This window comes from Pelecanus crispus, chromosome 11 (genome assembly GCF_030463565.1).
Source record: "Pelecanus crispus isolate bPelCri1 chromosome 11, bPelCri1.pri, whole genome shotgun sequence".
In the NCBI taxonomy this organism is placed as follows: Eukaryota; Metazoa; Chordata; class Aves; order Pelecaniformes; family Pelecanidae; genus Pelecanus; species Pelecanus crispus.
The window spans coordinates 3754824-3771962 of record NC_134653.1 but is presented as its reverse complement, the minus strand read 5'-3'; the positions used below and the strand labels follow the sequence as shown (position 1 = coordinate 3771962).

General features: G+C 56.9%; 1 protein-coding gene across 1 annotated transcript in view; it reads right to left on the bottom strand.

Moving 5' to 3' along the window:
• Nucleotides 1–15501, bottom strand: part of PEMT (phosphatidylethanolamine N-methyltransferase) — a 41800-nt gene extending 26299 nt beyond the window's left edge. Inside the window, exons 1-2 of the mRNA XM_075719037.1 lie at nt 15452–15501; nt 13062–13169 (exon numbers count right to left, since the gene is read on the bottom strand). Coding sequence (XP_075575152.1) covers nt 13062–13154 — 93 coding nt within the window. The 5' untranslated portion in view covers nt 13155–13169; nt 15452–15501. The remainder of the gene's footprint in view (nt 1–13061; nt 13170–15451) is intronic.
• Nucleotides 15502–17139: the final 1638 nt, after the last annotated feature.

Below are 17139 nucleotides of genomic sequence, written 5' to 3'. Positions count from 1 at the left end.
TATCTACAAGCGGAAAGCCGGGCGGGCTCCTCCCCAAAACCAAGGGGCCGGTTGTGGAGCTGCAGCACTGAGACGAGCCGGCGTGACAAACCCTCGCTGCCCACAATGCCCGTCGCCCAAATGAGTGGGTTAAGAGGACGAAACTCAAGCCAGAGTGCCTCTTCTAGGGACTTTTCCCCAACGAAGCTGGCGTGCCCCCGTGGAGGGGTTCATCGGGGTCCAGTCTGAGCACTTCGACACAGGGAGAAGAGTAAAGTGACTCCACGACTGTTAAAGAAACCCAGCCTGCCTCCACAATGTATGAGTTTAGCCTAAAAAATAACCCCCCCCACACACACCCATCCCCAGTGAAAGTAATTGGACTGAAATGGCACGGGTCACCTCAGCTAACAGCCTTGAGTTGGGGAAACAAAACAAGCCGGCAGGTAAATAGATAAGGGTTTTGTAAGGACTAGGTACGCTTTGCCTCAAAGCCATCCCTTGAGATTACCTCCACACGAGTCTTTACCTTGAATCCACTCATGATAAACAGCTAGATAATAAATTTCATTTCTCTAATAGTGTTTATGCGATTTGTCAAAGTACCATCTCATTAGCTGGTTGCAATAAAAACAAGCCCCTGCTTAGCGTACGCCAAGGCAGCCCGTCAATGTTCCATGAGCCACATCCTCTCCTCTTCAATAAAAACAAAAATGACACGGAACATGGGCAGTATTTGCTAGCAATTTCCAACACAAAATCTGAACAGTTTCTCCTCGAGGCAAGGCGCTCATGATTTATGTCTGAAGAACTGGAAGCTGAAGGCAGGTGATTTCGAGTAACCCAGAACGAGCTGTGTTAATTAATTTTGAGAGTGGGCATTGGGAGCCCTTATGAGCAGCTCCCCAAGACTGAGCAGGGGAAGGGTGACGCACTCCGGCCGCAGGGAATCAGCCTGCACAGCCTGAACAGACTCTTCCAGCCAACAAAGCCCATGGAAAAAGTATTTGCAAAATAATGATTTCTCCAGAACACAGCATGGGATGGGGAAGGACCTTTCCGGTCCCAGCCTGGGATGTGGTGGGAATGGCCAAGCACCGGGAGGGACACGGACTGTGTGGGGGAACGGGGAGCTGCCGGGATCCTCTAAACCAATAATACAACCAAATAAAATAATCTCTTGGGATTAGGGAAAGGCAGAGGCTGCCCCTACACAAGTATTTGGGGCTCTGCTGGAGCCCAGAGGGAAGGCAAGTGCTGCCAGACGAGCATCTCTTGCGCAGGACGATGAAGCGTTTTGCCCAGTGTTTTGCTGGATTTTTTTTCATCTTCCATGCCCAGATGACCTGGCCCACACTCAGCTTCCCATTGCGCACAGTTCCCATCCAGAAAACCACAAACCTCATATTTTCATACATTTTTCTGAAGCTCAGAGCATTTTGTGTGAGCGAAACAGGTCTGATTTTTGCTCAGGCAGTCCATAGCCGGCACCTTCCCAAACCAACCAGCAGCAAAGGCGTGTGTCGGTCTCTCGAGTGATTGAGAATATTCTGCCCATCTCACATCCTGTATTTGCTTTTTTTCCCCCTCCCGTTGCTCATACTCATGCAACACTAAAAAAAGCAAAGCCGGAGAAAGTGCCTGAAGTGGTATACACACAGCCGCTTTACCGAAACAGGCCGTCTACCCAAAAGAGCCATTTTCAAACAAAGCGATCCAACAATAGCACTGACGATGTTTGAACTGGCACCGATTTAGAAAGACAAGCTCTTTGCTGCACCACACTGTCAGCAAGTGCTCAGTACAAATGCCACGTTACAAGATGAACACCTCCTTTCATTTTTTTTAAGACTTCCCTTCTATTTTCGCGCCTCCGCTCCATTGCGTTATTTCCAAATCAGGCCCTGGATCCCAGCGGATCCACGGTTCTGAGGTCAAGTCCCTCTGAATTCACTGCAGACTTCAACACCTTGGGTTTGGTTTTAAACGTGGGGACAAAGCTTTTGATCTTCGTCACGAAGCATCTATCCCGCTCTTCAAAGCTTTCCAACGATTGCGGCAAACCTCTAGTGCAGATCGCTATCGCCATTGCAAGTAAGAGCAGCCTGATTAACAAACAGTTACTCTAGCTGGAATAAAAATGGACAGGCTTCACCAAGTGCATCCTATGTGAGAAATAGCCTGGTACTGAACTGAGACAAGTCTTCACTGGCTCCAGGTAAAAGGAGATTGAGGTCACCTAGCGACTCTGACATTTCTTGCAGCCTCTGATTCATTGCAAAGAGACCGTATAAAGCTATACCGGAGATGTCAGCTAATTCAAGCGGCTTTTTCCTCTCCCGTATGAGCTGTATTTAGTTGCAGCTCTGATACGTGTGCAGGTACCAGGGGCCGTGTGAGCACCCAGCTCTGTCACCGTGTCCCCAGCCAGCTGGAGCTGCAGATGTGCCACTGCCTGCAACCAAAAACTGGGGCTGGATGCTGCACTATTTCAAGCCGGGCAACTCTTCAAGCAGATGTGGCCCATGGGAGTGGAAATACTTCGGCTCTCTTGACTTAAAGATGAAATCAGAAGCTCCGGCTCACCCAACATACAAGAGTAAGAAGGAGCTGGCAGGAGAAAAGGGGATGGAGAAAGGCTGGGGGTGATCGACAAGCAGAAGCCCCTCGAGACACAAACACATCAACATGGAACCACACAGCCCCACACGGAGGAAGAAAACAGCAGGCGAGCCATCCCGGCGCTGCCTGGGATCTTGTGTTTGATGTGAGGGTTTTCAGACGCGGGCATCATCCTTGCAGTTTGCTCTCATTAATAGGTTTGCTTGGATTCCAGCTCAGCCCAGCTCATTAGCCACACCGCTGAATCCGACACTAATTCTGGATCACTCCTATTGCTACAAATAAATAATAAAATTGCCTCCACGCAGGGGTTGTTTTCTTCCTCTCTCCCCCTAATGCAGGTCTGGTAGCATCTCGTGTATCTGTTAATGAAGTCCATTATATCCAGACTTTCTCAGCAAGTAAAAATTACAATCATTAGCCAGTGACTGACAAGAGACAGAAACACCATTTCTGCCCGGGCTGGCAATAACAGTACGCCAAGTACACGTCCCAGCGAGTCGAGCCTTGCTCTCCCGTAATACGGTACCCAATGTTCTTCATTAGCATCTCCCTTTTTTAATAGAGCAAGACAGCGTCCTGCGGCAGGTCGCAATTACACACAACAATTAATTCAGGCAGAAACAATGACGGGTGTCGCAGAGGCACATTTTGCAGCGGGGTTGTCAGAAGGTGAAGTGGAAGATGATTAGGAACATTTTAAAGCCCTGCCTAAAACCGAAAACAAGTGGAGGCGCAAGCGACGGCACGGTAGAAGAGACGCGATTGGTTCCCTTGTAAACGACTTTGTAATTTTTTTGTTTTAAATAGTAAAGAAACACAACAATTATTCTTTTGGTCGTAATACCCCAATGACCAGGACCAGCAGTCTCGGACCAGGACTTCTTGTGCCATTTGCAAGCAACGCACGAAGCCGGCTCGGCTTCTCCCAGAGCTGCAGCCACTCTCTTGCTGCCTTTTTGTGAAATTAGGGTTTAATTCTCTGGAATAAGTCTGCTAATAAGGACTCCCAACACACCCGTCCTCTGGACAGCGTGTACTCGCTCATCGCTCCCCCAGGGGCTGTGATGGGGAGGGGGGGTGTGGAGGGGGGGGGGGGGAAATAAATACATCTCGCAAAGCACAAAATGCAAGAGAAATCTAATACCCCTTCGCAGAGTAGTGAGAGTTCGTTGGAAAAGAGGTACTGGCTGCACCGGGCGCGCTCGGCGGAGCGCCGATTTCGGCTGGAGGGCCTCCCATCCTCTCGCTGCTCGACATATCATGTTCCACGCTCCGTGTTAAGCCTCCCCTGGGAACACTTCCCACGGCGCCGAGGACACGCATGTTTGCGACGCTGCTGTCGTCCCGGCGGCCAACAATAGAGAGGGACAATATGATCTTTATGTAACGCCGGCAGCCGCGCGCTCTGTTCCCCTCTCCTCGAGGATGAGATGTTCAAACCGTGCGGCACAACAAGTAATAACAATCGGAAGGGTTAAATACAATCATCAAACCCCTCGGGCTTGCTGCTGTTATCACTGGGGCTCCTGTGGGTGTCGACAGGTGTAACCGCGCGCCCCGTTTGTTCAATGCAAGAAATGTAACCCAAAAGCTGAGCAATCGATCGTCCCCAGACCCAGCGATCTGCACCCCAGGGGAGCTCCTTCCCCCTTCTGCAGCCTCAAAGCCCAAAGCTGAGATGCACGTGCGAGCGCCGCACGCCGTGCTCAAACCCTCTTACAGCCTTTTGCTCCGTGCATTTGTACCGGAGCCCTGCACGGAGCTGGATGGGGGAGGCTGAGCAAGCCCTTCCAGCTAGGATCCCCGCACATCCGCACCAGGGAACGAGCCTGATGGGTACAGGCATGGAAGTAATGTTCCTCAGTTGGGCAATGCACTCGCTTTGGCTTCCGAGTACATCAATCTCTGGAAAATGACTGCACGACAGAGTCTTGAAATGAAACTAATTCATTGCTGCTCTCCAGCCTTGGGAACCAAATGAGTAACTCCGCAGTCATTAAAACAATGTAAAAATAAAAAATAAACAGGAAAGGGCACTTAATAGGAATGCTTCGTAGTTAAAAATATTGTATCTCGTCTGAGGTCATTCCGTTTTTAACGGGAACAGCCACGCGTGCCCCAAGGTGATGTGATTCGGTGTTACTCCAGTCCTGTTACGGGTGTATGCTGTAGTCACAGATGGATGGACAGGGTTTTTTTTTTTCCCCCAGTTCAAAATCCTCCCCGGGATTTTGCAGATTGAGCAACTGCTGTCAAGACTCACCGGCAGAAAACACAGCTCTGAGGGGAGAGGCAGGAATGGGAACATCCTACATGGGGGGATTTGGGGTCCCTCTGCACTCAGCAAGACTGATGAGGAGGACGCTCAACTTTTTTGTTCTAAAAGGGGCATTTCTATCGCAAAGGAGAGGCTCGAGCCAGAGGCGGTCACGCGGAACAGCAGGCAGGCACAGAGCTGATGCCGGAGAAAGGGCAGGAGGTGAAAAAAGTAGGCAGAAGGAGTACTGTAAAGGATCATAAAAGCTGCATGTACATTTTCCTTCCCTGAAAATGTCTTTGTGCTTTTATGGCAAGGAGCTGCTACAATTACAGCTTCTTTTATAAGCGAAGCACAAACCAGATAATGAGCAAACCTCCCACTGCACAAAGGAGGCGACGAAGGCGTTCTGTGAGCCCTGACGGTCAGGCTTCCCTGCAACAGCCGAAGGCAGGAAAATTGCTAAAACCCATCTCCATTTCACCCACTTCACGGGTGTGAGCTGCTCACAGCCCGCTTTTTCTTCCCAAAAGCGCAAAAAGGATCACACCAAAAATGATTGCGCCTACAGAGAGAGTGAGTAAAAACCCTTCAGCCAGACAAAGCAGCAGCTCGCGTGTCCCGACCTGCAGAACAAGCCCACGGCCGCATCATCCCTGGTCAGGAGGAGTAAAGAGAGGGAACAAAAAAGGTTGTGCAAGGAAAAAATCCAAGCAAGATAAAAACCAAGCAAGATATTGCCAAAGCCAGACGACTAGGTAACGCACTGCGGAGGTTCGTGATCTCAGCAACACATGGGAGAACCAAGAGCTCCCGCCAGCCTTCCTCTCCCTGACCCCAACATTCGCTGGGAGATCGGGGGAGCTGGACGAAGCCACACGCAGGTGCGCAAGCCTGGGGCTCCCAGCTTTTCTGGCAACCAAATTCGTGATTTTCTAAGAGAGTTGCCCCTCTTTCCCTGCATGCGAGCAAGCACGGAGGCTTGGATGGCTTGGCAGGGAAAAGGAAAATCAGGCGGCGGCTCGCTGGGTAGGGCTACTTCATCGCACTCCCGCAGCCCTTCCCCTGGGTCGGGGCCACCCTCCGAAATCAAAGCCCCTTGCTCTGAAGAGCAGGTGCACCGCTGCTCCCATCCTTCTGCAACGCATCAACCAAAGCCACTGCCCAGGCACGCTCTGTGTCCACAGCTCCTGTGCTCCATCAACGTAATACATCAGCATCAGCTTCCAAAAATCGCCTCTTTCTCCCCCGGGCTGGGGGACAGGGATTTCAAAGCTTTGTTAGGATGCCTTAGAAAGGGGAATGTAAGGGAGCCGACGCAGGCAGGCAGCGCGGGGGGGAGTGCAGATACTTGTTTGCTTTAACTGAGATGAGGCTCCTAATATTTACCGGGAACGGGTGCCCGCCAAGCGCTGCTGTGATCCGGCTGCTGAACTATCTGGTTTCACACTCAAAAGAGAGCCGGGATGTGGGATGCTCCTGCCAAGTGCCATTTCTACCTACTCGTGTTGCTGGGGACACGATACAGGTGGAAAGAGAAGGAGGGTTTTGCTTTACTGATTTACTAATCTACTTTACTACCCATTTGCTACCGCCACACGAGCAACTGGAGATGTGTCCCCTTGGAGTTCCATCAAGGAGGGAGAAAATAGAGAAAACGAGGAAGCATCGTTTTCTTTGTGGTGCCAACCCTGTGGGGCACCAGCCTGCTGCAAGCCGGATCCAGCACCCCCACCACGAAACCCCAGCACCTCCCTTCCCACCGCGAGTCTCCAGGCACGCAGGAGACGCAGCTGCATCGTGATGGAGGCCGGGCAGCAGGTCTTACGGAAATAACCTCCCAAGAGCACCCAGGAGACCGTGCATCTCTACATTTCTTCATTAAAGCAGCCTATTTTGGGACATCCCATCCTTCTGGGAACTGGGCAGGCGTCTGCTAAACGTTCTGTGCCATGGCACAGCCGGGAAACGCCCGGCTCACGTCTGCGATTGCGGCAGGCACGCAATCCTGGGAAGTCCCCGTCTGGCTCCCCGACAGCTGATGTCCCGGGGAGGCAACGGGCTTCCCCGCTCGGGGCTCCAGCAGCGCCCAGCCCCAGGGCTACGCACAAACCTTGCCAAAGCCCAGGGCCACACAGGAGGCCCTGCCGTCTTCCATGCCTCCCGGCCTGGGTAGATCATACTACTTTCTTTTTTGCCTCCGGCTGCTTTTTTTGCCTTGTCCCGTGGGATGCAGGTGGTCACAGACTTGCCATCTCATAGACATCTTTGAGCAGAACCTCATCAGCAGGAGAAAGTGTTTAGCAGCAGCATGGCAGGATAGGGATGGAGTGGGACAGAGAGGAAAGGGCCTCTCCCAACTTCTAGGGTCTACAGATAATCCTCTGATGCATATGGAAACAAGACTCTTGGCTTAATTACATTTTTTCATCTTTTGTGTGTGTGCTCACTTATTCCAGCGGGGCTGCCAGCAGCCCGCAGTTTATTTTTAAAAAACTAAACAAGAAAAGTCCAGTATATACAACAAACACCCTGGGTTTCTAGAAAAGCGTTCTGCAGAAGCTAAAAAAAGGAGGTTGCTTTTTGGGTCAGCTTGGCCACGATCCACAGGGGACTGTGAGGTGAGAGACAGATTCTGACCTCGATTTAGAGAAACGCTGAGCAGGCATGTCGCACACCAGCTGGATCCCAAATTCACGCTAGGAACGGGCACGGAAACGGCTCAGCCGTGCAAGCACACCCTGGCTTGGCAGGTACCCGTGCACGGTGGCCGAGCAGAATGATTGCCACCGCCTCGCCTGGAGCCCCGAGGGCTGAGACCCTGCCTGGCTCGACACACAGATGAAGCACCTCAGCTCACAGCTGCCCGGCCACGATCCCCGCCCCGCCGCAGGGAGCTCAGCCTGCAAGAACATCGTAAAAAGATATTGCACGGCTTCTTAAAGAGGATTTGGATGAAACCACCACCACCCCTAGCTGGGAGGCTGCAGGGAAGCGGTGCTGGGATGAAGGATGTGGCTCTCCCTCAAGGTGACAGCGCTCCTAATTGTGTCATTCCAGCCGGCAGCCGGGAGGATGCGACCCAGTTTTGGTGCCTGTTATGTGGCTCGCAGCGGTGCCGACATGCTGGAAAAGCTAAATTTAGGAGCCAAACAGGCGCAGTGTTACAGACACAGCCAGGACTCGCTCCGTTACGAGACGGCCGGAAAATCGATCCTGTCCGCTCACCGCACGCGTTACAGCATCGCTGCAAAGCCCTCGCCGCCTGAGTGGGAAGCGTTACCAAGTCACTCGGAATAAAATTTCCACTAAATGCTGTTTGGGGGGGGCAGGGAGGGGGGGAAAAGCAAATCCTCGCTCTTTCTCAGGCGTTGTAGGAAATGAAAATGGCTATTGCTGCCTGGTAGAGAGTCCAATTACGAATAATGTGTGTTCTCTCCCTGCACAAAGGATGAAAGGCATCAGGGCTGGTGGTGACATTTTAAGACCAGAGATGTAAGAGCGAATCCGAGCCTCGTTGCAAGCCCAGCTTTACCCCAATAAAGAAACACTTTCTGCAGTCAATTGCCTTGCAGCGTAGCTTGAAGCCCTGCTATTGATCTAGCATCTGTTATAAGCAGATAATCATCGTCGCTGTGCCGTGGCTTCTACAACGGGATCTAAAAGCACTTTCCAGAAGACGGTTGAGGGCTGTTTTTCTGCTCTCACCCATGGCTGCAGGCAGGCAGAGGTTTGCGGGGGAGCCCACAAAACTTTCGCAGCTTTGCAGAATCTGAAGGCTAGAAAAGACCATTAAATCACTCTGACTCGTTCATCTCCCAACCCCGTAAAGTTCAGCTAAGCAAGGTGTACTCCCCGCGAGGCTCTGCCCGCCGCTCCAGCCCCAGCCCTCGCACAGCCATTTCACACCCTGCAATTCCCTTTCCCCAGCGAGGATGGGGAATGCACCGCCATCAAGCCACCCCTCGATCCTTCCCTTCTGTAAGACAGACAGCGAGAGCTGCCGAAATCCCCCAGCATCAGGCATTTTTCTCCTGCCCCCAGAAGATTTCTTGGAGTTTGGCTCACTGAAGTCTGAATCCTGACAGCTCCCGAGCTCCCGGCTGCTTCCCAGCAGCGTGGGAAGGTTTTGGGCCAGGCACCTTCCTCCGAATTTAGCAAGAAGTGGTCAGAGGTAAGTGAAATCGGGCTGCCAGCGCCGGCAAACCCCCCCTCCCCGCCAGCACAAGCACTTCTTATCCACTTGGCAGATTCCTCCAGTCTCCAAAGAAGGAGAAAAGGATGGGAAATTAAAAATAAATGAACCAAGGGATACACATCCATCAGGAGCCAGGCGTTGTCAGCCCAGGTCCCTGTGCAACTACTTCTTTAATCAAAACCTCACGCAGTTTAAACACTTGACAGAAGTCTAGAACAGAGATCTTGTTACCCTGAACAGGAAAAGCTGCAACCTTGAAGAATAGAATCACGTTTGTCTGATGGGGTCTATTTTCTTTAAAATCATGCTAAATTACGCTAAGCCCGTTCCTAACAGTGACATTTGAGGATTCGCCCTACAGATTCTGCGAGATGCATGGGTGTCTCGAGGGGGTGACCGGGGGTGACGAGAGGAGCAAGCTCTCGGGCAGTAGCTGAAGATGTGCCATTTCTAAATCGGTCCGTGACGCCAGCTGTAAATTTTTAAGAGGCTCAAATCAAGAGAAGGACTGCTGATAGATGCGCTCCCCACTTGAGACTCACTTGCGTGGCGACGGACGTCAGACTACCTGGCTCGTGGCTATGCCACTTGCCTGTTTGTTATTGAGAGAGTGTCAGAAACCTTCCAGCTTTCTAGAAACTCCCCGTGCGCCAAGGCTCAGCGAGCTCTTTCAAGCCTCCCACATGCAGGTTATCTGCCTCTCCTGGCTTGAAAATGTTTGTCCCGGAGGAGTTGTTGTTTAATACCTTCCTTAGTTACCAAGGGATGGGAAGTTTCTCCCCTGGTTCTGCGGCTTTCCAAACACAGATGGGATTTATTGAAGTTTCTACCGCTCTGACCTCATTAACGTTTTATGGCACGGCTCCAGCGACGCGCCTACTCCGTGCCCGGTGCCCCTCAACAGCCCCACGGCGGCTCAGGTCTCCCGGCTGCGTTGAACATCCTTGGGGAGTTTTTAAGCGACATCATCCCCAAAACGGCTCCGCCGCTGCCTTTCGGGGCCTGGCCTGCACCCTGCCTCACATGGGATCGTGGCTCCCAGCAGCTCCTTTCGTAACAGCCGCGGCGGGTGGGAAAGCAGAGGCAGCATGAGGAGGAGAGACGAAATAAAAAAAGATAAAAAACCCACAGAACAGTGCAGGAACACATCCAAGCCGTGCCACGGACAACATATCCTTGGGGCCACCCAGGGACGGGCGGGATTTTAATTGGCACGGGGCGGGGGGAAGCAGAGGAGGGGGTGCGAGCCCTGGGTTTGGTGGGGAAACTCAGCGGGTGACCCCAGGGTGACATTCATGGTACCCCCAGGCACACGCCTGCAGGGAGGAGGGTGGGAATTGGGAGTCCTGAGGCCTTTTTCAGAGAGCTTTTCTCCCCTGTGGAGAACAGGAGGGAGCATCAGCACAGCCCGGCTGGAGTCCTGCAAATTGCCCCACTTAGGCTCTGGTCCTCTAAATTGCTCTCTTAACCCAAGCACATAAATGGACCCGAGGAGCATCAGCGTTTTCTCCGGAGCCACGCTCCCCCACAGCCTCTGGAGTTCGTGCTTCATCCCCAAGCCCTGCAGGTTTTGTCCTAAAGAAACATGCCTGGTGCTTACCAGGGCAAACGCCTCGCTAAGCGCGAGGCCTCGAGATGCGCCTCTCCATCGGCCGAGCACCGCACGGAGCCAGGGTTTCCCCACCATATATTTATTCAGAGGCGCTGCACAGCGAGGACAACCCGGCGCCAAACTTTGCAAGAGGCAGACCTGGCCGGAGTTCAGCAGAAACGGGAGGATTAAGACACTGAACTAAATCAATGCATCCCCACCCAATTTCTACCCAAATCAGGAATTTCATGCGCAGAAGGGTTTTTGACCATGGTCCCACATTACTTATTAAGCGCAGAGAGCAGCGAGTGCTTGGCACTGCACAGAAATCCAGTCTTTGCACTAAAGCTCCTGCGAGCCCAAAGTAATTCAGATGCAGAAGCGATCTCGGCTGCCGGGAAGGAACTCAAACGGCAAAAGACAAAGGGAGCCTGTGCAGGGATGTAGAGAAAGAGAGAAGAGCTGCTGGCTAGGTGCAGGCAGGGGACACTGATCACATGGAAAAAAGGATGGGGGGGAGGTAAAGGAAGCAGGTCAGGGAAAATCCAGGGATGGCTGGGGCCGCTCCTGCTAAAACGCACACGATAGCGGGGGCTCGCTCAGGGCTGGAGGCCCCGCAGCCCCCCCGCGAAAGCCTTCCAGCAGCGCGCGGTGTGAGCCAGACACCGGGACTGGCAGAGCCTAAAAATGCCAGGGAGCTGCTCGGGGGCCTGGGCAGAGCAAGCGTACGGCTGGAGGCACACGGACTGCGAGAGCCACCCGGCCCGTTACAGCCGGGGAAACATCTAGTGCCACGCTCACCTCCCCAGAGCTTTCCACCACCACACCAGCTCAGGTTGCTCACTGCAAACCCATGCAGAGATGCCTTCTGCTCCCAGGCGCAGGCCCTGCACGTCTTGCTTGCAGTGCCACCTGCCGCCAACGGCAATGCTCTTCCAACGCTGGAAGGGGACAACAGCAACGCAATGAACGTCCTGCTGTTACATCAGCTTTCCCCGTCCTTTAACAGCAGCCAAACTCCTGATCCAAAAAGCAACGCTATTTCCCAAGCTGCAGGCATCCCACGAGTGGCAGGCGTAGCAGCAGACGCTAATAAAGTAATTTTTTCTTTCCCTTTTATGCAGTTTCTCGCTGGAGCCGGTCTCTCCCCTCAGAGACCACATCCTGAATCTTCTCGCTCATTGATTCTTTATGCCACACGATGACTCCGAAGTCGAAATAATGTGGCATATTCTAGTTCGCATTTCAGACACCGTGAGACTTTTTAATAACGAGTTGCATGAAAAATTAGGGAGGCTGCAACAAAGAGCTCCGACGGAGCTTTCCAAAGTGACTCACAGCCAGGAGAGCCTCGCTTTTCCAAAGCCCAGCGTGAGACAATCTCAGGAGCCCCCGCACTCAGAGAGAGCCGAATCCTCCCCCTCTGGAAAAATAAGGCCTTTTTGAGGAGACTTCCCCAGGGCGAGAACCCCTGCGGGGAGGTTTGGTGGGCGGTTTTGGGAATCTTGGCTGAGATAACATCCCATTCCCGTGAGCGCTCGCGGGAAGAAGGTTTCACCCCGCACCTCAGCTGTGCTGCCAAGGGTGCTGCGGGGTGGGAGTCACCTCGTGCTACAGCTGGCCTGGGCTCCCCGCTTGGCACGCTAGCTCAGCAACGCTCCAAAACGGGGCTGGCAATGATTCTCGGGGCTTCTTGCAGGGAGGTAGCAAAATGCAGAGGTAAAGGGCAGCGGAGACTCTTCCAGTCTCGGCTCCCGAAGCGGTGTCGCAGCCGGCGGGTGGTATGGCACCCGCAGGGACAGCGAGCATCACCCGTGCACAGGTACTCCCCGCGCCTCCTTAGGGCTGGCTCGCTGCCAGCGCTGCGGCTCTTTGCCAGACTTCGCAGCACGATGGAGGGGGAATTTCTTTACATTAACTTTTGGCTTGACAGGTTTTGCTTCCTGCCATCCACACAAACCAGCTTGCCAACATATTTCAAGGGGGCAACGTACCCAGCGCAGCCCCAACACCGGGGGTTAATGCCATTTATGCTCAGTCCCAGCAGTGACCAGCGCCGGGCTGCTGCCGTGGGAGGTGCGGCAGGAGGTGGCCAAAGGACGGGTTTGACTGCTCTGCCCCCTCTCCCAAGCTGAGCTCCTAATTCCTTCTGCATCCCGCGCTGGCTCCCACCTTCGCCTCCTCTGTGACACCCATCACAGCCACCCCCAGCCCCGGGAGTTCTCTCCGCAGCGCAGATCCCTGCTCACCCACTTCTAACGCCTAATAAACTGAGCACCGCTCGCCTCACCCGGCCCAGCAGACTTCCCCAAAAGCGGTTCTTCCTCCAGTGTGGCCCAAAGGAGATCCCCCCGTAGCTGGCAAAGGACGCCTAAAAATAACGGGGCGGCCGGCGCGCAGGCAGCTCTTACCACGTTCCAGAAGAGCGGGTTGAAGGCGATGGAGAGGACGGCCACAATGAAGCCAGAGTCGGTCATGTCCACGTAGCCGAAAAGCCGCGCCATGGCTGTCACATCCACCTGCGGGGGGGAGAGCCAGTTACCGGGGGTGCGGATTTCTGCAGGGGCACCGGGCGTTGCGCCCGAATACGGGGCGCTTCATCTCAAACCAAATGCATCAGCGGCCCCGCAAGAGCGGACGAATCTTTTAATGGCCCCACGCAACACGTTGTTATGGCTTGCAAAGCGCTGCGTCGGGGTGCAAAGCCAAAAAGAGGGGTGGGGGCTTCCCCGAGCTGCGTCCCTCCACACCTTGGGGGCACCGGGCTCTCGGCGAGCCCCACGTTTGCAGCAGTGCCCAGAAGGACACGGGCACGGCGAGGACACTGCTGCTGCAAGGACGAGCACCAGCCCTACGGGGCAGCCGCCAAGCCAAGCGCGTTTCCAAGCCGCAGGAAAGGGAGCAGCATTTCACAGCGCCTCGGTGTCCCCGGGGACGGAGGAACTGTCCCAGGGATGCCGGTGTGCGTGGAAACTCCAAGCAATCAACTGCGTCAGCCTCAAATTTGCCTTCCATAAAGACAGACCCATGCAAACCCCCTCCGCAGTGAGCAGGGGGGGGGACGCGTTTGCACTGTAAGAAGCTGCAAAAATCCTTCCTGTCTTACTTAATGACAACAACAAAAAAAACCTTAAAGCTCCCTGTTTTTCCCCCTTTCTCCTTTTAAGAGATATTGTTCCCAGGACGGCTCCCTGACATTGTCAGCATTTTTACGTGCAATAAGCCATGCTGCTTCTCCCTCCCCGCCCTCTCTCCCTGCAGGGGTATTTGGATGAAAAACAGCCAGTGCCTTTTTTTTTTTTTTTTTTCCCAAAACTTTGAAAACAAAAGACAAAATAGCCCAGCCCAAGCCCTTCCCTCGCTTGAATCAAAATCAAGACAACATCGAGATGTGGAAGGTTTTTGCTTCCTAAACACAGCTGTGTTTGCAAGTCCTTTGGATGCCAGGGGACAGGAAAGGCTTAAAAAGGCATCGGCTCCACCTCACCCATCCAGGAGAGAAATTCCCACTGGCTCCTCACGGGTTTCTTTGAAGGAACCAGAGCTGCCGTGGGATTCATGGAGAGGGGCTGCTAAACCTGCCATCTCTCGTAGCCAAGAGCGAAGGCCCGGGGAATGGCTCCCGCACTGTCCCGGGGCGCATCCAGCTGCTCCGGGTGCCTCCCGTACAGCGGTCGCTCGCGGTGCAAAGTGCACGAGCGAAGGCCATGCCGCCCGGGGAAACGGGGGGACCCTCATGGGGGTCTGCGGCCGCCTTCAAACTGCCCCAGCTCCCCCAGGCTCCTCCAGCCGAGCCCTCGGGACACAGGTGCTGGCGAAGAACCACGGGAACAGCTCCCAGGGCCTGATCCTGACCCATTTCCCCGTATTCCCACCCTCGTCTCCTCTCCCTTCGCCCCGGAGCAGCCCTTGGCCATCAGATCCGGTCCCTTCAAACCCGGCGCTGCCAAGCTGTAACCCAGGCGCCGAGACAGCCGCTGGCGCCGGGGCCGAACTGTCTGGTCCCGCTTCAATTGCGAACCCGTGGGATCAGGACAGCTTCTTTCCTCTCCTTTCGTACGGCGCTGAGCACACCGCCAGCACGGGCTGAACAAAAGCTTCTTGACCTACTAACTCCTGGCTGGCAACATCGTTAACATCGCGCTCACCTTCTTTTCAACAACCTCAACAACCAAATTCGCCGCTGCCGGCGGGAGGCAGATTGGCCTGTGCCTAGTACGTGCTTTTTAGGGATAAGAGGGGAGCCCATTAGGATGAGCTGTCTCTGCAAGCCGCCGGGACAGCCACGTAACGGGCACAGAACATTCAACTTCGCCCTCCTCCTCCTCCCCGACGGGTGACGAGCAACGGTGGCAAACGCTGCCCGCTCGCCCGCAGCCCCAAAGTCGGGGAGGGCGAGAGGTGCGTGGGCGGCGGTGGCGGTGGCACCCATGGGACCACCGTGCGGGTGCCGGTGCGGCCCTGGGCACGTGGCCGGGGCACGGCGTCGTGGCCCGGGTGGAAACGGGGCAGCGGCGGTGGCGGCTGCGCCCCGGGCACGGGGGGACCGAGGGTCGCCGGGGTCCGCTGCACCTGCAGGGGCAGCCCGGGGGGGGGTCATCGCCACCTCCCGTGGGGAGCGGCCCTGCGGAGCCCCACGGCGGCACCGGGACAGGCCCGGGTGTGTGTGTGGGGGGGGGGTGGGCCGGCGCCGGGCCGCCCCCCCCTCGCAGCCGAGCGGCAGCGCCCCAGCCCCGGGCCCTCTCCCGGGGCCGCAGCGAGCCCGGCGCTCCCCGCCCGCCCCGCCCGGCCCCGCCGGTACCTGGCCGTACTCCAGGCCGCCCAGCCCTTCGCAGCACTCCCGCGGGAAGGGCCGGCCCCCGCCCGCCGCCGCCGCCGCCTCCGCCCGCCCTCCCGCGCCCGGGCCGGGGCCCCCCGCCATGAGGGCCGAGGGGAGCTGGGGCGGGGGGGGGGGGGAGCCGCGGCCGACCCCACCGCCGCCACCGCCGCCTCCCCCGCCGCCGCCGGCCGAGCGCGGAGCCCCGCGGTGGCGCTGACGGGAAGCGCAGGCCCGCCCCTGCCGCCGGCTGGGCCCCGGCAGCGCGGGGGGGAGCGGGCCGGGCCGCGGCGCCGGGGAAGCACTGACCTCGCCGCGGGCCCGGCCGCCTCCGTCGCGGGCTGCGAGCGTGTGTCCGGCCGGGGCGGCGGGGAGCGCGGCCCGTGCTGCCGGCGCCTGGACTTCGACCCTGCCCGGTGAAGCAACCGGGCCGCGGCGTGGCTCGGCCTCCCCCCCCCCCCCCGCTTCCACCCGGGGCGGGCGGGCCGGGGCCCCCCGGGCCGGGGCTTCGCCCCAGCGGGCAGGCGGCGTGGGGCCGCCCGCGGGTCCTGCGGGGGAGGGGGAAGCGCCCCGGGGCAGGGTGGGCGAGAAATGGAGGTGGCAGCGCTGCAGCGGGGCAGAGACCCGGCCCTGCCGACCCCTGCCTGTACCCCTGCCCGTACCCCTGCCCGTCCCGCTGCCTGTACCCCTGCCCGTCCCGCTGCCTGTACCCCTGCCTGTACCCCTGCCCATCCCGCTGCCTGTACCCCTGCCCGTCCCGCTGCCTGTACCCCTGCCTGTACCCCTGCCTGTACCCCTGCCCGTCCCGCTGCCTGTACCCCTGCCTGTACCCCTGCCCATCCCGCTGCCTGTACCCCTGCCCGTCCCGCTGCCCGTCCCGCTGCCTGTACCCCTGCCCATCCCGCTGCCTGTACCCCTGCCTGTACCCCTGCCCGTCCCGCTGCCCGTCCTGCTGCCTGTACCCCTGCCTGTACCCCTGCCCGTCCTGCTGCCTGTACCCCTGCCTGTACCCCTGCCCGTCCCGCTGCCCGTCCTGCTGCCTGTACCCCTGCCTGTACCCCTGCCCGTCCCGCTGCCTGTACCCCTGCCTATACCCCTGCCTGTACCCCTGCCCGTCCTGCTGCCTGTACCACTGCCTGTACCCCTGCCCATCCCGCTGCCTGTACCCCTGCCCGTCCCACTGCCTGTACCCCTGTCTGTACCACTGCCTGTACCCCTGCCCATCCCGCTGCCTGTACCCCTGCCCGTCCCACTGCCTGTACCCCTGTCTGTACCACTGCCTGTACCCCTGCCCGTCCTGCTGCCTGTCCGACTGCCTGTCCCGCTGCCTGTACCCCTGCCTGTACCCCTGCCTGTACCCCTGCCCTCCTGCTGCCTGTCCGACTGCCTGTACCCCTGCCCGTCCCGCTGCCTGTCCGACTGCCTGTACCCCTACCCGTCCCGCTGCCTGTCCGACTGCCTGTACCCCTGCCCGTCCCGCTGCCTGTACCCCTGTCTGTACCCCTGCCCGTCCCGCTGCCTGTACCCCTGCCTGTACCCCTGCCCATCCTTTTGCCTGCACCCCTGCCCATCCCGCTGCCTGTACCACTGTCTGTATCCCTGCCCATCCCACTGCCTGTACCCCTGCCCATCCTGCTGCCTGTACCACTGCCTGTACCCCTGCCCATCCTGCT